The sequence below is a fragment of the Aquarana catesbeiana genome, linkage group LG02, assembly GCF_042186555.1.
Source record: "Aquarana catesbeiana isolate 2022-GZ linkage group LG02, ASM4218655v1, whole genome shotgun sequence".
Lineage (NCBI taxonomy): Eukaryota > Metazoa > Chordata > Amphibia > Anura > Ranidae > Aquarana > Aquarana catesbeiana.
In genome coordinates, this window is record NC_133325.1 from 12,635,261 (window position 1) to 12,662,305 (window position 27,045).

The 27,045-nt window shown below is 45.2% G+C and overlaps 1 protein-coding gene across 2 annotated transcripts in view; it reads left to right on the forward strand.

Moving 5' to 3' along the window:
* TAF1C (TATA-box binding protein associated factor, RNA polymerase I subunit C) overlaps positions 1 to 22,759 on the forward strand; it is a 63,723-nt gene extending 40,964 nt beyond the window's left edge. For both annotated transcript variants that reach the window (XM_073612570.1, XM_073612571.1), the window contains exons 13-15: positions 3,706 to 3,883; positions 4,651 to 4,788; positions 20,982 to 22,759. In XM_073612570.1, coding sequence (XP_073468671.1) covers positions 3,706 to 3,883; positions 4,651 to 4,788; positions 20,982 to 22,609 — 1,944 coding nt within the window. In that variant the 3' untranslated portion in view covers positions 22,610 to 22,759. The remainder of the gene's footprint in view (positions 1 to 3,705; positions 3,884 to 4,650; positions 4,789 to 20,981) is intronic.
* Positions 22,760 to 27,045: the final 4,286 nt, after the last annotated feature.

Genomic DNA, 27,045 nt, shown 5'->3' on the forward strand with positions numbered 1-27,045 from the left:
CTAGCTCGCTGAGAGGTTACCAGGCATACCCAGAAGTCTGATTTTTCTTTTTTTCTTTTTTTTTCCAGCAAGCTCTTCAAATGTGCTGGGGCACATTTAAGATGTTCTTTAGGCTCGTGCAGTGTTTCTCCAGTCCTCAAGGCGCCCCAACAGGTCATGTTTTCAGGATTTTCCTCAGATGAAACGGCTGTGGTAATTACTAAGGCAGTGAAACTGATCAAGACCACCTGTGCAAAATAATGGAAAACGTGACCTGTTGGGGCGCCTTGAGGACTGGAGTTGAGAAACACTGGGCTAGTGACTGGTTCTCTTTAGAGCTAAAACCCTAGATAGTTTCAAAATGTCATCATTACTTCGTTTCCATAATACAAAACATAGATTTAATGTGAATTGCCTTATAAATGTGCATGAAGTCATTGATTTAGAATACAGCTATGCCTGGGTACAGGCCTCGATAGGTTATAGGGTTAACTCCTGCTCCCCACTGAGTTAAGGCACCTCTGGCTCACTTCTACTGTCACCTTACACTCCGATGGACTCATTATCAGACCAGGGCTATGCTTAGCATAGAAAATAAAGAAAAGCGAATTTCATCATACAGAACATACCCTGTGTCGAAACACGTTGACAACAGATGTGACATCAGATGCTCTGGGAACGCAGAAGTGATGGGGCTGCCATATTGGTTGTTACTCTCTCTGCCTAAATGTGAGTTATATTTTATGACAAAAGCTTAGAAAATATAGAAAAGCAAAGTGTCATTGTGTAGCACATAACAAAAAAAAATCCTTTATTTTGTTATAAAATAGCACTCACATTTAGGTAGAGAGAGAATAACCAATATGGCAGCCCCAGCACTTCTGGGTTCCCAGAGCATCTGATGTTGCGTCTGTTGTCAACACGTTTCTGCACAAGGACTTCCTCAATTTTTTTATGTGCTGTACAATGTAGTTTACTTTTCTATATTTTCTATGCTGAGCGGAGGGCTGGTCCAATAAGGAGTTCATCGGAGTGTAAGGTGACAGCCGTGGTGAGCCGAAAGAGCGAGAGAATCTGGAGGTTACTTTATAACCAAAGTTGTGCTGGAATGACCTAAGAGGGGTGTCGGAAGTTGCTTTTAACCCTGTAACGAATGTGTATATAAGTGGACACATACGAATTGCACAGAATATTTCGAGGTATGATGTCATGGTGAGTGGGGCACACCAAGCGGTCTCCTGGCTTGTCAAAAATGCAGTGAGAGTGGGAACAGACCGGGAGTCTGAAATGTCCAGTCCCCCCCCCCCCCCCTCTAAACTGAATGGAGAAATAATGACCGCTGTTGCTGTTTGAAAGAAGCTATTATGGGAAAAGTACACAACCGGCCAGTGGCCCAGGGGGTAGAAGGTTAGGATCACGGAGGTAGGAGGTTAGGGTCACGGGGGGATAGGAGGTTAGGACTATGGAGGGTAGAAGGTGAGGGCTATGGAAGGCAGGAGGTTAGGACTATGGGGTGGGGGGTTGGGGTAGGAGGTTAGGACTACGGGGTTGGGGGAAGGAGGTTAGGACTATGGGGTTGGGGGTAGGAGGTTAGGACTACGGGGTTGGGGGTAGGAGGTTAGGACTATGGAGTTGGGGGTAGGAGGTTAGGACTATGGAGTTGGGGGTAGGAGGTTAGGACTATGGAGTTGGGGGTAGGAGGTTAGGACAATGGAGTTGGGGGTAGGAGGTTAGGACTATGGGGTTGGGGGTAGGAGGTTAGGACTATGGGGTTGGGGGTAGGAGGTTAGGACTATGGGGTTGGGGGTAGGAGGTTAGGACTATGGGGTTGGGGGTAGGAGGTTAGGACTATGGGGTTGGGGGTAGGAGGTTAGGACTATGGGGTTGGGGGTAGGAGGTTAGGACTATGGGGTTGGGGGGTAGGAGGTTAGGACTATGGGGTTTGGGGTAGGAGGTTAGGACTATGGGGTTGGGGGTAGGAGGTTAGGACTATGGGGTTGGGGGTAGGAGGTTAGGACTATGGGGTTGGGGGTAGGAGGTTAGGACTATGGGGTTGGGGGTAGGAGGTTAGGACTATGGGGTTGGGGGTAGGAGGTTAGGACTATGGGGTTGGGGGTAGGAGGTTAGGACTATGGGGTTGGGGGTAGGAGGTTAGGACTATGGGGTTGGGGGTAGGAGGTTAGGACTATGGGGTTGGGGGTAGGAGGTTAGGACTATGGGGTTGGGGGTAGGAGGTTAGGACTATGGGGTTGGGGGTAGGAGGTTAGGACTATGGGGTTGGGGGTAGGAGGTTAGGACTATGGGGTTGGGGGTAGGAGGTTAGGACTATGGGGTTGGGGGTAGGAAGTTAGGACTATGGGGTTGGGTGTAGGAGGTTAGGACTATGGAGTTGCGTGTAGGAGGTTAGGACTATGGAGTTGCGTGTAGGAGGTTAGGACTATGGAGTTGGGTGTAGGAGGTTAGGACTATGGAGTTGGGTGCAGGAGGTTAGGACTATGGAGTTGGGTGCAGGAGGTTAGGACTATGGAGTTGGGTGCAGGAGGTTAGGACTACGGAGTTGGGTGCAGGAGGTTAGGACTATGGAGTTGGGTGCAGGAGGTTAGGACTATGGAGTTGGGTGCAGGAGGTTAGGACTATGGAGTTGGGTGCAGGAGGTTAGGACTATGGAGTTGGGTGCAGGAGGTTAGGACTATGGAGTTGGGTGCAGGAGGTTAGGACTATGGAGTTGGGTGTAGGAGGTTAGGACTATGGGGTTGGTGGTAGGAGGTTAGGAATACGGGGTGGGGGTAGGGGGTTAGGACTACAGAGGGGGGGGGGTAGGAGGTTAGGCCTACAGGGGGTAGGAGGTTAGGCCTACAGGGGGTAGAAGGTTAGGACTACAGGTGGTAGAAGGTTAGGACTACAGGTGGTAGAAGGTTAGGACTACAGGGGGTAGAAGGTTAGGACTACAGGGGATAGTAGGTTGGGACTTTGGGCCGTAGGAGGTTGGGACTATGGGCCGTAGGAGGTTGGGACTATGGGCCGTTGGAGGTTGGGACTATGGGCCGTTGGAGGTTGGGACTATGGGCCGTTGGAGGTTGGGACTATGGGCCGTAGGAGGTTGGGACTATGGGCCGTAGGAGGTTGGGACTATGGGCCGTAGGAGGTTGGGACTATGGGCCGTAGGAGGTTGGGACTATGGGCCGTAGGAGGTTGGGACTATGGGCCGTAGGAGGTTGGGACTATGGGCCGTTGGAGGTTGGGACTATGGGCCGTAGGAGGTGGGGGACTACGGGGGGGGGGGAGGTTAGGAGGTTAGTACTATGGGGAGGGGATTAGGACTATGGGGGGGGGGTTAAGAGGTTGGGGCTACAGGGGGCAGGAGTTATTATTATTTATTACAGGTACTTCTATAGCGCCGTCAGTTTACACAGTGCTTTACATATATGTATATTGTACATTCACATCCGCCCCTGCCCTCGAGGAGCTTACAATCTAAGGTCCGTAACTCACACACATACTAGGGCCAATTTAGACAGGACCCAATAAACCTACCAGCATGTCTTTTGGAGTTTAGGACTACAGGGGATAGGGGGGTTGGGGCTACAGGGGGTGGGAGGTTGGGATAATAGGGGGTAGGAGGTTTAGGGCTTATTACTTTGTTTTGCTTAAGCCAAGCACAGGTTCAGTTTTGAGAATTTTATTCTGGAGCCATAACAGGCTAACACTTAATATTTCCTCTCCTAGTTCTCTGTTTACATCATGGATGACCGATTCCCTCTGGTACCTCTGGCTAAATGGACGCACATGCTGGAGAGGCCGCCTGCGTTTGTCAGCGTCATTCCAGGAGGTCCAACTGAGAGGACCAACAAGATCCTTCTGGGAACTCAGCACAGCCAGGAGAGGGTGCTGCTGCAGTACTCAGGTACCGCCGGCTTTCTAATACTGACCCCCCCCCCCCCCCCCAATTGGAGTATTTCTTGCTAAATGCTGCAGTTTAAAGGTTTACATTTAGAGAAGGAAGGTCCTGTGTTGAAGCTAAACTTCAGGCAAATAGCTAAATACACATATTAAGTACATATAAGTGAGCTGTTTAACTTGCCAAAGGATTTGTATTTCTGCCCATCCAGTTCTGAGATTCAAACAGCTCTGCCACACAGCATATCCCTGTCTGGCTGGGCGAGAGACCTGTTGTTGTTTTTTTGTTTTTTTCTGCAGCAGTTACAGGTCTTGTCCCCTTTCCCCAGCCTGCAATTGGACAGTGAAAGGAGAAGCAGACAACAGATGAGCTCATCTCTCTGTCACTCGGCTCTCTCCCCCTGTCAGCATGCTCCTTTCACTGCAGCAGAACTGATTGGTTCCTTGTGCTTCATCTCCCTTCTATAGTCTGAGCTATAGGGGTTTACATGAGGCTGATGCTAAGTCTAATTCAGGTGCTTCAGATGAACTTAAAAAAATACATTTAATGATTAATAGAGGGCGGCATTCATTTGTGGGTGGAGTTCAGCTTTCAGGAACTGCTTGATGTCTTTCACTTGGGCCAATAGGAATGTGCAGAGATGTTGGGTTAGGGCGGCCCAGGATTCAGCAGTGACCAGGGGGTTAGGGAGGCTGCTGGAGATATGTGCTCCTCTAGGTGGCGCTACTTCTAATGCCCTTTTCTCATTGAAATGTGTGTTGCCTTTACTCCAGGAGGTGATATGAACCCTTGCCAACTGCACCTACCCGCGGTGAGACTCCCACAGAATTCAGAGTCCCTCCATCATCTGGATCCATTACAGCCCCATCAAAGGGAGATTGTGGCACAGAGACTGGCATCTCCGATGGCAGGTAAGTGTCCCCATGTGCTAAACGAGGACTGACCTCCCCGATAAGAAATTATAGGTCCTTACACTTAGTCTACAGACTGGCAGAGCAGTATCCTTGGTTTGAGGCACAGAGTGAAATCCTGAGGCCGATCATAAACTTGGTGTAAGATAGATGGTAGCAAAGATAGGCAGCCGGCAACCCAAAACATTCAAATACATCAGTATTTATGTGGTACAGGGCGGTTACAGGATAAAACAGCTTACGCGTTTCATCCGTGGGGCTTTAGTCATAGCATACTGCACGGATGAAACGCGTAAGGTTTTTTCCTGTAAGTACTCAAATAAAGACTAATGTATTTGGATGTTTCGGGTTGCCGGCTGTCTATCTTCGCTACCATTATCGCATGAGTGAGTAGGAGACACTCAGAGCCTGAGCACCGAATCCTCAATCCCTCATTGGGACTTATTGGGAATCTGCATTGAGGGTTGCTTTCCTTTGTTGTACATGAAAGGCAGATGGTATGAGATGGTATGGCGCCCAGTGGGTTTTATATTCAAGGCCCTTCAAACTTCGGTACCCGACATACAGTGAGGGAAAAAAGTATTTGATCCCCTTGTGATTTTGTACGCTTCCCCGCTGACAAAGAAATGATCAGTCTATCATTTTATTGGTCGGTTTATTTTAACAGCGAGAGACAGAATAACAACAAAAACATCCAGAAAAACGCATTTTAAAAAAAAGTTATAAATTGATTTGCATTTTAATGAGCGGAATAAGTATTTGACCCCTTCGCAAAACATGACTTAGTGCTTGGTGGAGAAACCCTTGTTGGCAATCACAGAGGTCAGACGTTTCTTGTAGTTGGCCACCAGCTTTGCACACATCTCAGGAGGAATTTCGTCCCCCTTCTCTTTGCAGATCCTCTCCAAGTCATTAAGGTTTCCAGGCTGCCGTTGCGTAACTCAAACCTTCAGCTCCCTCCACAAATTTTCTACGGGATTAAGGTCTGGAGACTGGCTAGGCTACTCCAGTACCTTAATGATGTGCTTCTTTTTGAGCCACTCCTTTGTTGCCTTGGCCGTGTGTTTTGGGTCATTGTCATGCTGGAATACCCATCCATGACCCATTTTCAATGCCCTGGCTGAGGGAAGGAGGTTCTCACCCAAGATTTGATGGTACATGGCCCCCGTCCATGGTCCTTTTGATGCGGTGAAGTTGTCCTGTCCCCTTAGCAGAAAAACACCCCCAAACCATAATGTTTCCACCTCCATGTATGACGGTGGGAATGGTGTTCTTTGGGTCATAGGCAGCATCCTCCCTCCTCCAAACACGGCGAGTTGAGTTTATACCCAAGAGCTTGATTTTGGTCTCATCTGACCACAACACTTTCACCCAGTTCTCCTCTGAATCATTCAGATGTTCATTAGCAAACTTCATGCGTTCCTGTACATGTGCTTTCTTGAGCAGGGGGACCTTGTGGGCACTGCAGGATTTCAGTCCTTCACGGTGTAGTGTGTTACCAATTGTTTTCTTGGTCCCAGCTGTCTTGAGATCGTTGACAAGATTCTCCGTTGTAGTTCTGGGCTGATTCCTCACCGTTCTCATGATCATTGAAACTCCACAAGATAAGATCTTGAATGGAGCCCCAGACTGAGGGAGGTTGACAGTTATTTTTGTGTTTCTTCCATTTGGGAATGATCGCACCAACTGTTGTCACCCTCTCACCAAGCTGCTTGGCGATGGTCTTGTAGCCCATTCCAGCCTTGTGTAGGTCTACAATCTTGTCCCTGACATCCTTGGACAGCTCTTTGGTCTTGGCCATGGTGGAGAGATTGGAATCTGATTGCTTCTGTGGACAGGTGTCTTTTATACAGGTAACAAGCTGAGATTAGGAGCACTTCCTTTAAGAGAGTGCTCCTAATCTCAGCTTGTTGCCTGTATAGGAGACACCTGGGATCTAGAAATCTTGCTGGTTGATAGGGGATCAAATACTTATTTCACTCATTAAAATCAATTTATACCTTTTTTTTTAAATGCGTTTTTCTGGATATATTTGTTATTGTCTCTCACTGTTAAAATAAACCAACCATTAAAATTATAGACGGGTAGTTTCTTTGTCAGCGGGCAAATGTACAAAATCAGCAGGGGGGTCAAATACTTTTTTCTCCTCACTGTATTGTTAATCACATAGGGGGCTCTGTTATTCACCATAAGCTCTTGCTACCGACACCCACCGTGCCAGTCCCGGGACCGCAGAGGATGGACAGCAGAACCCGGAATACATTGCAGGGGAAGTCGGGTGGTGCCCAAAACACTTTTCACCAGAAAGTCAACAGTTTTGCTTGACGGTTATAAGGCCCGGCTCATGTATTTTAAAGCTCTTGTTACCAGCAGCTGTTTATAAAGGGTGCTGGTAGACAAGTGGTTAAAGCTGAGACCCTGGAATTCAGCAACTTTGCAGAAAAAGTGTCAGGGGGAGGGGAGGATGGTTGTAAACAAGTGGAGCTTCCGCTTTTTGGGTGAACTTCCACTTGAATGACTTTCTTCCCAGGCCAATTCTGATAATTCTATCCTACGTGCCCGATTTAAATAGATCCTGATGTCACGCTTTAATATTGCACACACTCGTGGAATGGTGCCGAACTGCGGTACTTAAAAAATCTCCATAGTTGACCCTTTTAACCACTTGACGACCGCCTCACGCCGATTTACGTCGGCAAGGTGGCACGGACAGGCAAAATCACGTACATATACGTTATTTGCCTTCCGCGGGTGGGGGGTCCGATCGGACCCCCCCCCCCCGGTGCCCGAGGCGGTCGTCTTTTGTCCCACGGCGATCGGAGATGAGGGGGAGGCCATCCGTTCGTGGCCCCCCCCTCGCGATCGCCGCCGGCCAATCACATCATTCCTTTGCTGCTGTATGCTAAACAGCAGCAAAGGAAATGATGTCATCTCTCCTCGGCTCGGTAATTTCCGTTCCGGCCCGAGGAGAGAAGACAGGTATGTGAGTGCACAAACACTACACACATAGTAGAACATGCCAGGCACACTAAACACCCCGATCCCCCCCCCCCGATCCCCCCCCAATCACCCCCCCCCCCCCCCCTGTCACAAACTGACACCAGCAGTTTTTTTTTTTTTCTGATTACTGCATTGGTGTCAGTTTGTGACAGTTGCAGTGTTGGGACAGTTAGTATTACCCCCCTTTAGGTCTAGGGTACCCCCCTAACCCCCCCTAATAAAGTTTTAACCCCTTGATCACCCCCTGTCACCAGTGTCGCTAAGCGATCATTTTTCTGATCGCTGTATTAGTGTCGCTGGTGACGCTAGTTAGGGACCTAAATATTTAGGTTCGCCGTCAGCGTTTTATAGCGACAGGGACCCCCATATACTACCGAATAAATGTTTTAACCCCTTGATTGCCCCCTAGTTAACCCTTTCACCACTGATCACCGTATAACTGTTACGGGTGACGCTGGTTAGTTTATTTATTTTTTATAGTGTCAGGGCACCCGCCGTTTATTACCGAATAAAGGTTTAGCCCCCTGATCGCCCAGCGGTGATATGCGTCGCCCCAGGCAGCGTCAGATTAGCGCCAGTACCGCTAACACCCACGCACGCGGCATACGCCTCCCTTAGTGGTATAGTATCTGATCGGATCAATATCTGATCCGATCAGATCTATACTAGCGTCCCCAGCAGTTTAGGGTTCCCAAAAACGCAGTGTTAGTGGGATCAGCCCAGATACCTGCTAGCACCTGCGTTTTGCCCCTCCGCCTGGCCCAGCCCACCCAAGTGCAGTATCGATCGATCACTGTCACTTACAAAACACTAAACGCATAACTGCAGCGTTCACAGAGTCAGGCCTTGATCCCTGCGATCGCTAACAGTTTTTTTGGTAGCTTTTTATTGAACTGGCAAGCGCCAGCGGCCTAGTACACCCCGGTCGTAGTCAAACCAGCACTGCAGTAACACTTGGTGACGTGGCAAGTCCCATAAGTGCAGTTCAAGCTGGTGAGGTGGCAAGCACAAGTAGTGTCCCGCTGCCACCAAGAAGACAAACACAGGCCCATCGTGCCCATAGTGCCCTTCCTGCTGCATTCGCCAATCCTAATTGGGAACCCACCACTTCTGCAGCGCCCGTACTTCCCCCATTCACATCCCCAACCAAATGCAGTCGGCTGCATGAGAGGCATTTTCTTTATGTCCTCCCGAGTACCCCTACCCAACGAACCCCCCCAAAAAAGATGTCATGTCTGCAGCAAGCGCGGATATAGGCGTGACACCCGCTATTATTGTCCCTCCTGTCCTGACAATCCTGGTCTTTGCATTGGTGAATGTTTTGAACGCTACCATGCACTAGTTGAGTATTAGCGTAGGGTACAGCATTGCACAGACTAGGCACACTTTCACAGGGTCTCCCAAGATGCCATCGCATTTTGAGAGACCCGAACCTGGAACCAGTTACAGTTATAAAAGTTAGTTACAAAAAAAGTGTAAAAAAAAAAAAAATATATATATATAAAATAAAAAAAAATAGTTGTCGTTTTTATTGTTCTCTCTCTCTCTCTATTCTCTCTCTATTGTTCTGCTCTTTTTTACTGTATTCTATTCTGCAATGTTTTATTGTTATTATGTTTTATCATGTTTGCTTTTCAGGTATGCAATTTTTTATACTTTACCGTTTACTGTGCTTTATTGTTAACCATTTTTTTGTCTTCAGGTACGCCATTCACGACTTTGAATGGTTATACCAGAATGATGCCTGCAGGTTTAGGTATCATCTTGGTATCATTCTTTTCAGCCAGCGGTCGGCTTTCATGTAAAAGCAATCCTAGTGGCTAATTAGCCTCTAGACTGCTTTTACAAGCCGTGGGAGGAAATGCGCCCCCCCCCCCCCACCGTCTTCCGTGTTTTTCTCTGGCTCTCCTGTCTCAACAGGGAACCTGAGAATGCAGCCGGTGATTCAGCCAGCTGACCATAGAGCTGATCAGAGACCAGAGTGGATCCAAACATCTCTATGGCCTAAGAAACCGGAAGCTACGAGCATTTTATGACTTAGATTTCGCCGGATGTAAACAGCGCCATTGGGAAATTGGGGAAGCATTTTATCACACCGATCTTGGTGTGGTCAGATGCTTTGAGGGCAGAGGAGAAATCTAGGGTCTAATAGACCCCAATTTTTTCAAAAAAGAGTACCTGTCACTACCTATTGCTATCATAGGGGATATTTACATTCCCTGAGATAACAATAAAAATGATTAAAAAAAAAAAAAAAAAAATGAAAGGAACAGTTTAAAAATAAGATAAAAAAGCAAAAAAATAATAAAGAAAAAAAAAAAAAAAAAGCACCCCTGTCGCCCCCTGCTCTCGCGCTAAGGCGAACGCAAGCAGCGGTCTGTCGTCAAACGTAAACAGCAATTGCACCATGCATGTGAGGTATCACCGCGAAGGTCAGATCAAGGGCAGTAATTTTTGCAGTAGACCTCCTCTGTAGATCTAAAGTGGTAACCTGTAAAGGCTTTTTAAGGCTTTTAAAAATGTATTTATTTTGTTGCCACTGCACGTTTGTGCGCAATTTTAAAGCATGTCATGTTTGGTATCCATGTACTCGGCCTAAGATCATCTTTTTTATTTCATCAAACATTTGGGCAATATAGTGTGTTTTAGTGCATTAAAATTTAAAAAAGTTGTGTTTTTTCCCCAAAAAATGCGTTTGAAAAATCGCTGCGCAAATACTGTGTGAAAAAAAAAATGAAACACCCACCATTTTAATCTGTAGGGCATTTGCTTTAAAAAAATATATAATGTTTGGGGGTTCAAAGTAATTTTTTTGCAAAAAAAAAAAAACTTTTTCATGTAAACAATAAGTGTCAGAAAGGGCTTTGTCTTCAAGTGGTTAGAAGAGTGAGTGATGTGTGACATAAGCTTCTAAATGTTGTGCATAAAATGCCAGGACAGTTCAAAACCCCCCCAAATTACCCCATTTTGGAAAGTAGACACCCCAAGCTATTTGCTGAGAGGCATGTCGAGTCCATGGAATATTTTATATTGCGACACAAGTTGCGGGAAAGAGACAAATTTTTTTTTTTTTTTTGCACAAAGTTGTCACTAAATGATATATTGCTCACACAGGTCATGGGCATATGTGGAATTACACCCCAAAATACATTCTGTTGCTTCTCCTGAGTACGGGGATACCACATGTGTGAGACTTTTTGGGAGCCTAGCCGCGTACGGGACCCCGAAAACCAAGCACCGCCATCAGGCTTTCTAAGGGCGTGAATTTTTGATTTCACTCTTCACTGCCTATCACAGTTTCGGAGGCCATGGAAAGCCCAGGTGGCACAAAACCCCCCCAAATGACCCCATTTTGGAAAGTAGACACCCCAAGCTATTTGCTGAGAGTTATAGTGAGTATTTTGCAGACCTCACTTTTTGTCACAAAGTTTTGAAAATTGAAAAAAGAAAAAAAAAAATGTTTTTTCTTGTCTTTCTTCATTTTCAAAAACAAATGAGAGCTGCAAAATACTCACCATGCCTCTCAGCAAATAGCTTGGGGTGTCTACTTTCCAAAATGGGGTCATTTGGGGGGGTTTTGTGCCACCTGGGCATTCCATGGCCTCCGAAACTGTGATAGGCAGTGAAGAGTGAAATCAAAAATTTACACCCTTAGAAATCCTGAAGGCGGTGCTTGGTTTTCGGGGCCCCGTACGCGGCTAGGCTCCTAAAAAGTCCCACACATGTGGTATCCCCATACTCAGGAGAAGCAGCTGAATGTATTTTGGGGTGCAATTCCACATAGGCCCATGGCCTGTGTGAGCAATATATCATTTAGTGACAACTTTGTGCAAAAAAAAAAAAAAAGTGTCACTTTCCCGCAACTTGTGTCAAAATATAAAATATTCCATGGACTCAATATGCCTCTCAGCAAATAGCTTGGGGTGTCTACTTTCCAAAATGGGGTCATTTGGGGGGGTTTTGTGCCACCTGGGCATTCCATGGCCTCCGAAACTGTGATAGGCAGTGAAGAGTGAAATCAAAAATTTACACCCTTAGAAATCCTGAAGGCGGTGCTTGGTTTTCGGGGCTCCCAAAAAGTCTCACACATGTAGTATCCCTATACTCAGGAGAAGCAGCTGAATGTATTTTGGGGTGCAATTCCACATAGGCCCATGGCCTGTGTGAGCAATATATCATTTAGTGACAACTTTTTGTAAATATTTTTTTTTTTTTTTTTTTTTTTTGTCATTATTCAATCACTTGGGACAAAAAAAATAAATATTCAATGGGTTCAACATGCCTCTCAGCAATTTCCTTGGGGTGTCTACTTTCCAAAATGGGGTCATTTGTGGGGGTTTTGTACTGCCCTGCCATTTTAGCACCTCAAGAAATGACATAGGCAGTCATAAACTAAAAGCTGTGTAAATTCCAGAAAATGTACCCTATTTTGTAGACGCTATAACTTTTGCGCAAACCAATAAATATACGCTTATTGACATTTTTTTTTACCAAAGACATGTGGCCGAATACATTTTGGCCTAAATGTATGACTAAAATTTAGTTTATTGGATTTTTTTTATAACAAAAAGTAGAAAATATCATTTTTTTTCAAAATTTTCGGTCTTTTTCCGTTTATAGCGCAAAAAATAAAAACTGCAGAGGTGATCAAATACCATCAAAAGAAAGCTCTGTTTGTGGGAAGAAAAGGACGCAAATTTCGTTTGGGTACAGCATTGCATGACCGCGCAATTAGCAGTTAAAGCGACGCAGTGCCAAATTGGAAAAAGAGTGGTTAAACACCACTTCCCACCAGGCCAATTCTGGCATTTCTCTCCTACATGTAAAATTCATCATTTTTTTTTTTTTGCTAGAAAATTACACAGAACCCCCAAACATATATATGTTTTTTTTAGCAAAGACCCTAGAGAATACAATGGCGGTCGTTGCAACTTTTTATCTCGCACGGTATTTGCGCAGCAATTTTTCAAACACGTTTTTTTGGGAAAAATAACAGTTTCATGCTTTCAAAAAAAAAAACACATTAAAGTTAGCCCAATTTTTTTGCATAATGTGAAAGATGAAGTTACGCCAAGTAAATAGATGCCTAACGTGTCACGCCTCAAAATTGCACACGCTCGTGGAATGGCGCCAAACTTCGGTACTTAAAAATCTCCATAGGCTATGCTTTAAAAATTTTTTACTGGTTGCATGTTTTGAGTTACAGAGGAGATCTAGGGCTAGAATTATTGCTCTCGCTGTAATGTTTGCGGCAATACCTCACATGTGTGGTTTGAATACCGTTTTCATATGTGGGCGGGACTTACGTATGCCTTCGCTTCTGCATGTGAGCTCACGGGGACAGGGGCACTTAAATTTTTTTTTTTTTTATTGTTAATTTTACTTTTCTTTTTTTAGTTTGACACTTTTGAAAAAAAAAAAAATAATAAATATATATATATATATATATATATATATATATATATATATATATATATATATATATATATATATATATATATATATATATATATATATATCTCTTATTCCTATTACAAGGAATGTAAACATCCCTTGTAATAGGAATATGGCACGGTCGGTCCTCTTTACATTGAGATCTGGGGTCAATAAGACCCCACATCTCACCTCTAGGCTGGGAAGCCTGAAATCGAAAAAAAAAAAAACGATCCTGACTTCCCAGCCGAGGCGGCGCCATTAGTTTAAATGCAGAGGCCGGGCGTGACTTAATAACACCGCGTCCGGCCTCCGTACGATCATAGAATCTCCTAAGACCATCTGGTCTGCCGGAAATCTCTAAGGTCACCATCCGGGGCCGGCGGATCCGCTATCTGACTCACCGATGGAAGTGGTGAGTCGGTAGAAGCACCGGAGGGAGGGGGGGGGTGTCCTCTCTCGCCGCCCGTAAGAATGATCAAGCGGCAGAACAGCCGCTATGATCGTTCTTATGGTGTAGGGAATCGCCGGCTGAAAAAGCCGATATGTGAATGATGCCTGTAGTTGCACCCATCATTCAGATATACCCGCTCAAAATCAAGGATGTCCTGGGACATACCCTGGGTGGGAAGTGGTTAAAGAGGAGGTCTAGGGCTAGAATTATTGCTCTCGCTCTAACGTTCGCGGTGATACCTCACATGTGTGGGTTGAACAGTGTTTACATATGCGGGCACGACGTACGTATGTGTCCGCTTCTGTGTGCGAGCACGCAAGGGCGGGGGGGCTTTTACATTTTTTTCTTTTTTTTTTTTTTTTTTATGGTTTTATTTTACTTTTATTTTTTTTTTATTTTGACACTTTCCCATTACATTTTTTTTTTTTTTTTATCACTTTTATTCCTATTACAACGAATGTAAACACCCCTTGTAATAGGAATAGGTCATGACAGGTCCTCTTTACAGAGAGGTCCATAAGACCCCAGATATCTCCTCTAGGCTGGAAAGCCTCAGATTAAAAAAAAAAAAAAAAAAAACGATCTTGGCTTCCCAGCCGAAGAAATGGCAGTGTTTACATCTGCCGAGACCGGACGTGACGTAATAAAGTTGCACCTGGCCACCAACGGTCATAGAGATGATAGGGTACCATCTGGCCCACGGTATTCTCTATGGTAAACGGCTGCCGCCGGCTGATTCATTCTGCGGCTCGCACCCATCATCCCGATATCAAAGTCCCCGACGTCATATGGTGTCATTGGGCGGGAAGGGGTTAAGTCCAATTAGGTGCATGTCACCTCCGGGACCTATCTCCTAGAACTTATATGAGACAAGTTTATTGCACTCCCAAGCACACAGGGCAGCTGTGTCTGCCCTCTGCCCTCTACCCTCTGCTATCCCGTTCACAGAAGCCTTTGTAATTTTTGCGAATGAGTCCACATAATTCAGAGGCTTTTGTGAATGTGCAGAAGGATGGGAGGGGCGGCCATAACAAGTTTCAGCGACTCGGCTCAACCACAGCAAGAAGCTCCAGAAGTTATATTCCTGGTTCAATAAACCTGTCAGATGTGAATAATAGAGATAAGTCAATGGGGTGGCAGGCACGTCGTTGGGGCCTATCTCATGGTATGTCTGCAGTAGCTGAATTCCCGGAGTTCAGCTTTAAATAAAACCTTTCGTTTTCCATGAGATACCTTATTTTGGACCCAGGAGAGGTGAGCGGCCAGATTGTGATCTCCACCTTGCCCAATCAGAAAACATCTTGTATTCAATCGAAAAAAAAAAAAAACACAAGGCTTTTCGTGAATGGTGGCTGTGGTAAGTGAGTGACCCCTTGTGGTTACTATGGAGAAGGGCAACCACACCGGAGCTCGGAAGACTGCTGCTATAACTGTAGTAGTGGTGACTGCTACAGTGATTGGCAGCTTCCCCAGGGTTCAATCAGATATGCATAGTTACCTTGGTTCAAGCTGGACCAATGTAACCATGCAGTACAAGTCATACCTAAACTTCAGCAGTTTCATTAGCATATTGATTGGGGGGGGTGAAGGAGGAACCAGGGAAGGAAAAATATTAACAATTTAACCCTTTTGCTGCTGCAGCTGTGGTTTTTTTTTTTTTTTTTTTTTTGTTTTTTGTTTTTTTTTTTGTTTCTTCACACGTTTAAAAATAATTTTAGACCTGAAGATTATGTAAAACCCCCGAAACGTTATAGATTTTCTTGAAAGCAGACTCCCCAGAGAATAAAATGGTAGCAGTTCCAATTTTTTATGTATTACAGTTTTTTTTTTTTTTTTTTTTTTTTTATTTCAGGTATTTGTATACAATGTACGCAGTACTTTACATATACATTGTACATTCACATCAGTCCCTACTCTCAAGGAGCTTACAATCTAAGGTCCCCAACTCACATTCATACATACTAGGGACAATTTAGACAGGATCCAATTAACCTACCAGCATGTCTTTGGAGTGTGGGAGGAGACCGGAGTACCCGGAGGAAACCCACACAGGCACAGGGAGAACATGCAAACTCCAGGCAGGTAGTGTCGTGGTTGGGATATATTACACAATGTGTATATGTAAAAGCTGAGGTTGTGCCGAGTAAATAGATACCCAACATGTCAAATCCTTAATTCTGAATTCCAGGAATTTCAGCTCCTTAGTAAAAAGTGAAGGTACACTATGAGTTCTGTCCATGGAGCTGCATGACATCTCCTGGGCTTTATCTCTATTATTCACATCTGACAGTTTTAGTGCACTCTCAGAAGAGTATTTCCCGGAACTTGACGCTGATACTTCCAGTCTAAGCATCTTTAAGATTAGAGTGGATGCAGCTGCTATGCCCACCCCTCTCCTGATCCTGCTCAGTCACAGAAGCCTTTGTATGATGTAAACTCACATCATACAAAGGCTTCTCTGAATGGGCAGCAGAGGGGGTGGGCGGGCATAGCTGTTTGTGTGTGTGTGTGTGTGTGTGTCTCCTCTCTCATAGCCCTGAGTGTCATTGTATGCTCTGGCAGAGCCATAAACCTGACAGATGTAAATAATAGCAATAGGTTCAGGAGATGACATGCACCCCCTTGGACTTAACTCATAGTGTGCCTTCACTTTTTACAAAGTGTCTGAATTCCTTGAATTCAGCTTTAAAACTGCATGCACTATTGAAACAGCGACAAACTTCAGTACCCTATATTTTCCATAGGCGATGCTTTAACCCGTTTGCTGCCATGTCCGTACGTCATACGGACCTGACAGCGGGGGGGGGGGGGGGGGTTTACACACATTACCAGTGGCTGCTGTCACAGAGAGCATGTGTATAGCTGCCAAGCAGACTCCTGCCTGTCAGATGGAAGCATTCGGGCGGCTGCACTGCCACCTGATTGCTACCACACATCCCCAGTAACTGCTCCCCCGCAATCTATCCGGGGCTCAACGGGCCCGAGACCAACTGCTACCGGGTGGAGGGGAGGGAGCAGAGTGGGCACACGTCCGCTCTCCTCCCTTCCTTGTTCATGCCACTTCCGGGTCCCCCTGTCCGTTTCCCCAGACAGCTTGGCCAAGAAAGAATGTAATGTAATCTGCACTGCATTACATTCAGTGGAGCACAGGGGAGACATCGGTGGTCTTTTAGACCCTGGATGTCTCCTTAACCCCTTCATGCCTAAGGCCTTTTTCTGACACTTGTTGCTTACAAGTTAACCGATTCCCGACCATGTCACACAGATATACTGCGGCACAATGGCTCTCCTGGGCGAAATCCCATATGGGTACGTTATACCCTTTTTCGCCCACCAGAAGGCGCGCGCGTGCCCACTGCACGGCGGAGGATCTGATGCGCGTGGCTGGCGGGCACGATCGCCGCCGGCCACGTGCGATCGTGTGCACGAGCGTCCGCACGGGGATTTGTGTGTGTAAACACACAAATCCCTGTGCTGTCAGAGGAGAGGAGCCAAATTGTTTGTTCCTACTAAGTACGAAAAACTTTGTCTCTCCTCCTAGTCAATCCTATCCCCATACAGTTAGAACTCACACTGAGGGAACACACAATTAACCCCTTGATCGCTCCCTAGTGTTAACCCCTTCCCTGCCAGTGACATTTACACAGTAATCAGTGCATCTTTATAGCACTGATCGCTGTATGAATGCCAATGGTCCCAAAAATCTGTCAAAAGTCTCTGATCTGTATGTCGCAGTCACAATAAAAATCGCAGATCACCGCCATTACTAGTAAAAAAAAATAATAAAAATGGCATAAACTTGCCATAAATCTTTCCCCTATTTTGTAGACGCTATAACTTTTGTGCAAACCAATCAATATACACTTATTGCGACTTTTTTTTACCAAAAATATGTAGAAGAATACATATCGGCCTAAACTGATGAAGAAATTTGTTTTTGTTTTGTTTTTTTTTAATCTGGGGGATATTTATTATAGCAAAAAGTAAAAAATATTGTTTTTTTTTTCAAAATTGTTTTTGTTTATAGCGCAAAAAATAAAAACCACAGAGGTGATCAAATACCACCAAAAGAAAGTTCTATTTGTGGGGGAAAAAAGGACGCAAATTTAGTTTGGGTACAGCGTTGAACTACCGCCCAATTGTCAGTTAAAGGGACGCAGTGCCAAATTGTAAAAAGTGCTCTGGTCAGGAAGGGGGGGGGGGGGGTAAAATCTTCCAGGTTAAAATCCGTATATTTTTTGCTAGAAAATTACTCAGAACCCCCAAACATTATATATATAAAACTATAATTATATATTATATTATTATAATTTTATTTATATATATAGTGTGTGTGTGTATATAATTTTTGGAGAGGCCCTAGAGAATAAAATGGCGGTCAATGCAATACTTTGTCACACCGTATTTGTGCAGCGCACTTACAAGTGCAATTCTTTTTGAAAAAAAAAACTTTTTTGAATTAAAAAATAAGACAACAGTAAAGTTAGCCCAATTTTTATATTGTGAAAGATAATGTTAGGTCGAGTAAATTGATACCCAACATGTCAAAATTGCACCCGCATTGGAAAATGTGAAAAGAAAATGAAAAACTATTTTTTTTTTTTTTTGACACAAAGTTGTCAATTTATAAGATATTTCTAACACATATTTCTAATAGCAGAAATTACTCCCCAAAATAAATTTTGCTACTCCTCCTGAATTTGGCGATACCACATGTGTGAGAATTTTACACAGCCTGGCCGCATACAGAGGCCCAACATACAGGGAGCACCTTCAGGTGTTTTAGGGACATAAATTATACATCTATTTTCCTGACTACCCATTACACTTTTGTGAGGCACGGATGGGCACTGATGTGGCACGGATGGGCACTGATGTGGCACGGGTGAGCACTGATGTGGCATGGATGTGGAACAGATCAGTACGGATAGGGCATGGATGGGCACGGAAGAGCACTAATGAGGCACAGATCAGCACTGTGGGCACTTCAGATCCAGCCCACTCGCGCTGCTACACTGGCTTTCTCCTCTCCTCACACTCTGTATCGATCAGTGTGAGGAGAGAGCTGAACCAGACATGATGCCGGTTTGTTGGCAAGTGATCGCTCCGTCATAGGACAGAGCGATCACGTAGTATAGGGCCGCTGTCATTGGCCCTTTACCCTGATCCGTCATGTGCTGGGTCCTGAGGACCTGGCGATCATGAACATTTCCAGGTGCATGCCCCAGGGGGTGCGATCGCGGGAAGCGGAGTTTGGGAGGATGTCACTGTGCATCCTCCCAGAACTAGCCGGCCAATCTGTAGTCGTCATTCCTGCTATGGAGCGGCTGGCAAGTGGTTAACCAAAAAGTTGGGTAGTTTTATTGCATTCCTGTACCCTAAAATGAACTTTAGTGTATTTTTTACTGAAATTTTGCACTTAAATTGGAACTACCACTATTTTATTCTCTAAGGGTATCTGCTTTCAGAAAATATTTAATGTTTGGGGGGGGTTATGTAAACTTCAGGGATAAAATGATTTTTTTTTAAACGTGTACAAAAAAAATGCAAAAATAGATCTGACAGCGAAAGGGTTAAGGGTCCTTACAGGTCATCAGTTTAGCGGTAACCGTGAATAATGGGCCTAGAATTATTGCACTCACAGTATTTTTTGCTAGAAAATGACTTTTAACCCCCAAACATATATTAGCTGGGACCCTAGGGAATAAAATGGCAATCTTTGCCATTTTTTTATGTCACAGAGTATTTGCTCAGCGGTTTTTCAAACGCAATTTTTTTAGGAAAAAATACACTTTAACGAATTCCATAAAAAAACACAATATATACCCCAATTTGTTTGTAAAATATGAAAGATGATATTATGCTGAGTAAAAAGATACCTAGCATGTCACACTTTAAAATTGCGCACGCTTATGCTCATGGGATGGCGACAACCTACAGTACTTAAAAAATCTCCATAGGCGACGCCTTAAATATTTTTACAGGTTACCTGTTTAGCGTTAAAGAGGAAATCTAGTGCTCCACCAAACTCTACACTTGGCACAATGCAGTCAGGCAAGTACCATTCTTTTGGGAACCGCCTAACCCAGTCACGTCCATCGGATTGCCAGACAGAGAAGCGCGGTTCGTCACTCCAGAGAACACGTCTCCACTGCTCTAGAGTCCAGTGGTGACGTGCTTTACACCACGGCATCCAATGCTTTACATTGCACTTGGTTATGTAAGGCTTGGATGGAGCTGCTCAGCCATGGAAACCCAATCCATGAAGCTCTCTATGTTGTTGTGCTAATCTGAAGGCCACATGAAGTTTGGAGATCTGTAGCTATTGACTGCAGACATTTGGCGACTTCTGTGCACTGTGAGCTTCAGCATGAGCTGACCCCCGCTCTGTCATTTCACGTGGACTACCACTTTGTGGCTGAGTTGCTGTTTTTCCCAGTTGCTTCCACTTTGTTATAATACCATTAACAGTTGACTGTGAAATATTTAGTAGCAAGGAAATTTCAGGGATGGACTTATTGCCCAGGTGGCAACCTATAACGGCACCACACTTGAATGCGCTGAGCTCCTGAGAGCGACCCATTCTTTCACAAATGTTCATAGAAGCCGTCTGCATGCCTAGGTGTGCGATTTTATACACCTGTGGCCATGATGGTGATTGGAACACCTGAATCCAATGATTTGGAGGGGTGTCCCAATACTTTTGGCAATATATTGCATACTATGTGTGTGTTTATATAATTCTTTAAAATTTTTGGGGGGTGGGATGTTTACTGATATGGGGGGGGGGGTTGTTGAAGTGATCACGTCCATCTGACGGCCAACCGCCAGCTTGTTTGATTTGAACACACTGGGGTGGATTTACTAAAGGCAAATAGACAGTGCGCTCTGCAAGTGCAGTTGCTCCAGAGCTTCGTAAATGAGGTTGACCTCTGCAGGCTTCCATCATCCAATCATGTGCAAGCAAAAATTTGTTGTTTTTTGATAGCATGTGATTGGGTATTTGCAAAGTGAAGCTTCATCTCATTTACTAAGCTCTGGAGCAGCTGCATTTGCAGAATGCAGTCTTTTTGCCTTTAGTAAATCCACCCCATTGCGTGTGTGTGTGTAAAACCCACCGCCGTACAATGGTGGCAGCATAACAAAAAACTCTACTGTGTGACATAATGAGGAACATACTGGCAATAGATTTCTGGTGTACATACAGTTTATTCAGCAACTTTGAAATATTCAAATACAGTTGACCAAAAACCATTGTTTCCTTTTTAAAATGTCTCACTTCCCTGAATTGTTTGTCTGTTCCCAGGATTGGCTGCAGCATGCACCGTTCTTAATCCAGAATTCCTGATGCTTTTCCATCTGACAGAGGCTGGTGATGTCTTTACTCAGCGGTTGGTATATAAAAATTCTCCGGCTCCGAGCTCCAACCATTTTTCCGGGAGGAATCCGAGTTGTACAGTCGAGAGGACAGTGCCTAGTGGCACCCCAACAGAGCAGATTTCAGAAGCTGTCACCATTGAATTGGACACTTCTGGCCAAGATCCAGAAAGTGGATTAATTCCGGGAGCTGTAGAATGTTCTCCTGAAACTGTCTCCACCAATGGAATTGATGCCACGAGTCCTGTCTGTGAGCTAATGTCTAGTTCTCCACCTTCGTTCAGCACTAAGTCTAAACTTTCCTTCAGCAAGTGGATCCATCGTGTACTCAAAATCTGCAAAGGAAGCGTAGAGGAGCTCCAGCGTCCGGGATGCCAGATTAACAAGTTGTTCAGTGCAGAAGAGTTACGGGAAACTCCTCAGGAGGTAGATCGATTGCGAGATTGCTTACGTCAAGGTATGAGAACAGGCAAACTCATACAATTGGGCTCCACAACCAGGTCTGAGACAGTGGAGCTTGTGCATGCCGAGAAATGGAAAGACCCATTAAGCCAGAGGCTTACTGCAGCTTGGGAGGGACGCCTTAAACTGTTGTGGGACGATCACAAAGGTCTGAATAAGGTCAGCAAGATGCAGGCTCTTCGAGAGAAGAGACGAAGACAAAAGCTGCAGAGGGCTCAAAGCCAAAGCTCCTTAACAGGAAGTCTTTTGTCCTCTTTTAGTTTCCGTTCCGGTACTTTTGAGACGGAAGCCAGTTCCCCGTGGTCTTACGATAGTGCCCCGGTGTCAGACGTGGACACGTCGATCTATTCTGCTGTCAGTGAAAAGCAAGGTAATGCGGTCTCTATTGAACAAATTTCTAACTGTAGTTTCCAGTCGGGGCCTTCAACAAGGCCAGACCTCTTCCGTGTTAGACAGGCACAAGCCAACTTAAATGTAAGCGACTCAAAGTTATCAGAATCTTGTCCTATCATCTCCTCACAGTCCCTGCGCTCTAAGGGGATCCCTAAAGAGAGGAGGAGGACGCTGCAAGACTTCATGACTTTCTTTGGGGAGAGCAGAGACCCGCCAACCAGCGTTCCTACACAGATATTTCAGGAGACAGCCCTGTCCCAGAGCTCACAGACCCCCCCGCGGTCCTCACAAACTCAAACTCTCCCAATGTGCACTGGGATGCAAACCCGCTCAAAGCTCCCTCTGGGGACAACCTTCTCTCAGAGTTCCCAGATCCTCTCGCAAAGCTTGCAGCCACAGACCCCTCCACAGCGGTCGTGGACTCAAACTCTCTCAACACCCACTAGGATGCAAACCAGCTTACAGCTCTCTCAGGGGATCACCCCATCTCAGGGCTCGCAGACCCCTGTCCAGCCACAGACTCAAACTCTCTTAATGCGCATTGGGATGCAAACCCGCTCACAGCTCTCTCAGGGGACAACCTTCTCTCAGAGTTCCCAGTTCCTCTCACAGAGCCTCCAGCCACAGGCTTCCTCACAGCGCTCAGCAGCGCAAACCCGTTTGCAGCAGCCACCAGCTAAAAAATTTCGTATGGGGTTCTAATCTTTTGCACTTGTGTCAGATTCTCAACATCATCCTTCAGATAATTCCTTTGTGTGTGTGTGTGTGTGGTTTTTTTTTTTAAATATATATTTATCTGCATTTGTAAAGTTCCCTTCGCTGATCAAATTACATCTTTGGTTGATTTTAGAAGTGAAATTAATGAGAACCTAAAGTGGTTGTAAACCCCTACCTATTCCCAGTGAAGTGACTGGCATCAAGTGATGCACAGAGATGGAACAAATCCTCCTACATAAGTTGGATCTGTTTATCTACAGCCGTCTGTCCCCTACATCCATTCAAAGTGCATAATCTACACAGGATCTCTCAGCTCTGAAAAGCAGGGGCCAGAGAGCTGAAGTTACATCAGAGGTAGAGCTCTGAGAGCTGATTGGTGGGAAGAGACACCTCCCCCCTTCACACAGTAACAGAGCTGAGGCTGTCAGTCAAAGGCTGTGCCCTCCCCTGTCACCTTTTTTCTCTTGGTGTCAGGAAAACTTGTCAGAAGTGAGTCATGCTGCAAGGAGGCAGCAGACAGAAATGACACTTAGTGCTCTGGATTGAGACAAGTACACACTATAGAGGCAGGGCTGTCGATAGGGGGGGTACCACCGGGCCTCCTGTAGGGGGCCCAGACATCAGGGGGATCGATGCGGCAGGACAGGAGGACAATTACAGAACATTGCACTGTGTCTGTTTCTCTCCCTCTAGCAGCTGAAAGCTGGTTTCTCTCCCTCCCGCTGGCTTTCAGCTTGTGACACAGTGCACTGTTCTGTAATTGTCCTCCCATCCCACCGCACCAGTCCCTCTCCTTGGGCTGCCAACACCTGATTCCCCCCTGTCACTGTGCTGGCCTCCCCCTCATCCCCCTGCAGCCCCACCAGCATCCCTCTCCTCCCGGCTGTTGTGGGGGAAGGGGCCGGTAAATATGTAATTTTCCGGCCCCTTTCCTCTGCTTCAGATTATTCATCTTCAGTGCAACTGAGGCTACAGAGAAAAGAATTGAAGAATCTCTTTCCTAAATTCCTTTCTCTGTCTCGAAGTTAGGGGGTCTATTTCATCCAAACCCCCCCAAACAGCATTTAAAAAAAAAATTAAATAATTTAATAAATAAATGAAATTTTTTAAAGTTATAAAAAGATAGGCTGTACAAGGTCCCATAATTTCGAATGGCAGCCCTGTATAGAGGGATATGCTTTGTTCATATTTCATGTCCAAGGTTTACAACCATTTTAAATCTGACCTCCGGCCTTCCTTTCAGTCTTGCACAGTTGTACCGGCTTCTCTCCTGTATTGAATTGGTTTACTCTGATTTTACCGCACACTGTGAGCTTCTCTCAAAGTGCATTAGAAGCTGCGGCAAGTCAGATAAAGCCCACCTCACTTCCTGGCTGGAGGATTTTCAACATCATCGAGTGCAGCCTTTCTTAACTTTTTTCCCTAGAGGAACCTGGTTGAGAATGGCTGAGCTAGCGCTTTCCTCTCCAGCCTTGACTGTCTCTGGCCTGATCCTTTCAGCTAAAGGTCAAGGTTATATTATAGCTTTACCATATGTTTTTGTCTATGTCCATATTGGAGAGATTGTCCATCACTTCCTGTCCTGACAGAAAATTAGGGGAAGTCTCCCCAACAGGGACACAGACAACAATAAAAAAAAAAGGATCTAATCCCTTATCCTTTCAATCAAAACCTTGAGCATTATTACACCTTCTACAGAGAACAGCCTGTTAACATGATAAATTCTCATAAATTAGAAGGCGTGCATTAAGATTTGTTCTCTGAAATAACAGACCCTGCTCTAACCACCGACAACGCAGGGAGCTTCCATCTCTGTGCCCCCCATCTCTTACTGGTTCCTCCTGCTGACCTTCACATCATGAGAGAAGACAATGATGACTTGGAGATCAGTAGAAGGAACCAGGGAGAGCTGCTGAGGACCATGGAGATCAGCACCCCTGCAAGTGTTGGGTTTCCCTGGGGGATCATTATCAGGATTGGAGTGACGATCAGAAGCAGCAATAGTGCATATGTATATATATATGTAAGTATGGCTTCATTTAAAAAAAAAAATTGTATCACAACAGCATCACGTGACATGCAATTCCATGTGGGTCCTTCGAGCCATTCAGACATAACTACAGGGGGATCTCTGTTGTTTAACAGTGGAGTTGAAGTTGGTGGATCTCTTGTAAAGTACCAGATGATGGGACCACAAGAAAAGAAGGGACTTCTGTCTATCTTGGCAATTCAGTAACCTCATAAAATGGCTAATCCCAATATTTAGCGCATACTTTATAAACTAGACCATATACAGCAGCCATTCTCAACCAAGGTTCTGTGGAACCCTAGAGATCCTTCAGAGGTGGCTAGGGGTTCCTTGAGCTGCATATTTCCAGGGCCAACACCACTTGGCGGAGCCAGCGGCATGACACCAATGATCATTTGAGCTGTCTGTAGGGGTGGCATTCTGATCACCACTAGCCATGGATGTATAGTAAGTGACATTTCCCACCAACACACCAATAAATTGCTTTTAGGAGTTCCCTGATTATTATAAGGATTACCCTGGGATAAAAAGTTTGAGAAAGGCTTATATATATATATATATATATATATATATATAGTATCACAATTAAAACGGAAATAATGTTAAGGTCTTATGGAACCCATGCTATCAATTGATTGGTGATCAGTGAAAAAAACACCCTTTACATTGGTGGTCAGTGGGAAGAATGCCCCCTTTCATTGATGGTTAATGGGAAGAATGCTTCTTACATTGGTTATCAGTGGCAGGAAGTCTCCTTAAATTGGTAGTCAGTGGGAAGAATGTTCCTTACATTAGAATCAGTTGGAGGAATTCTCCTTAAATTGGTGGCCAGTGGGAAGAATGCTCTTTCCATTGGTGGTGAGTTAGAAGTATGCCCCCTTCCATTGGTGATCATTGGGAAGAATGCTCCTTTCATTGGTGGTGAGTTAGAAGTGTGCACCTTTACATTGGTGGTCAGTGGGAAGAATGCCCCTTCCATTGGTGGTCAGTGGGAAGAATGCCCCTTCCTTTGGTGGCCTCCGGGAAGTATGGTCCTTTTACTGGTGGTCAGTAGGATGAATTGCAATACAGATAGAAAGTGTATTTGCTCTGCCAAGTGTTGTTGGCCCTGAAACTATGCAGGAACTATCAAATGGGTGGTTAATCAACTCAAGGAACCCCTAGAAATGTCTAGCGGTACCTTGGAGCCCCACATAACCTTGGTTGAGAATGGCTGTTGTATAGTGTGCGTATAGGAACTTTAATAATGCCAGAAGTGAAAAAATCCACAATATACAGTATCTCATAAAAGTGAGTACACCCCTCACTTTTTTGTAAATATTTTATTATCTCTTTTCATGTGACAACACTAAAGAAATTACACTTTGCTACAATGTAAAGTAGTGAGTGTACAGCTTGTATAACATTGTAAAGTTGCTGTCCCCTCAAAATAACTCAACACACAGCCATTAATGTCTAAACCACTGGCAACAAAAGTGAGTACACCCCTAAGTGAAAATGTCCAAATTGGGCCCAATTCGCCATTTTCCCTCCCCGGCGTCATGTGACTCGTAAGTGTTATAAGGTCTCAGGTGTGAATGGGGAGCAGGTGTGTTAAATTTGGTGTTATCCCTCTCACTCTCGCATGCTGATCACTGGATGTTCAACATGGCACCTCATGGCAAAGAAACTCTCTGAGGATCTTAAAAAAAGAATTGTGGCTCTACATAAAGATGGCCTAGGCTTTAAGAAGTTTGCCAAGACCCTGAAACTGAGCTGCAGCACGGTAGCCAAGACCATACAGTGGTTTAACAGGACAGGTTCCACTCAGAACAGGCCTCGCCATGGTCGACCAAAGAAGTTGAGTGCACGTGCTCAACGTTATATCCAGAGGTTGTCTTTGGGAAATAGACGTACGAGTGCTGCCAGCATTGCTGCAGAGGTTGAAGGGGTGGGGGGTCAGCCTGTCAGTGCTCAGACCATACGCCGCACACTGCATCAAATTGGTCTACATGGATGTCGTTCTAGAAAGAAGCCTCTTCTAAAGATGATGCACAAGAAAGCCTGCAAACAGTTTGCTGAAGACAAGCAGACTAAGGACATGGATTACTGGAACCATGTCCTGTGGTCTGATGAGACCAAGATAAACGTATTTGGTTCAGATGGTGTCAAGCGTGTGTGGCGGCAACCAGGTGAGGAGTACAAAGACAAGTGTGTCTTGCCTACAGTCAAGCATGGTGGTGGGAGTGTCATGGTCTGGGGCTGCATGAGTGCCTCTGGGACTGGGGAGCTACAGTTCATTGAGGGAACCATGAATTCCAATATGTATTGTGACATCCTGAAGCAGAGCATGATCCCCTCCCTTCAGAGACTGGGCCACCGGGCAGTATTTCAACATGATAACGACCCCAAA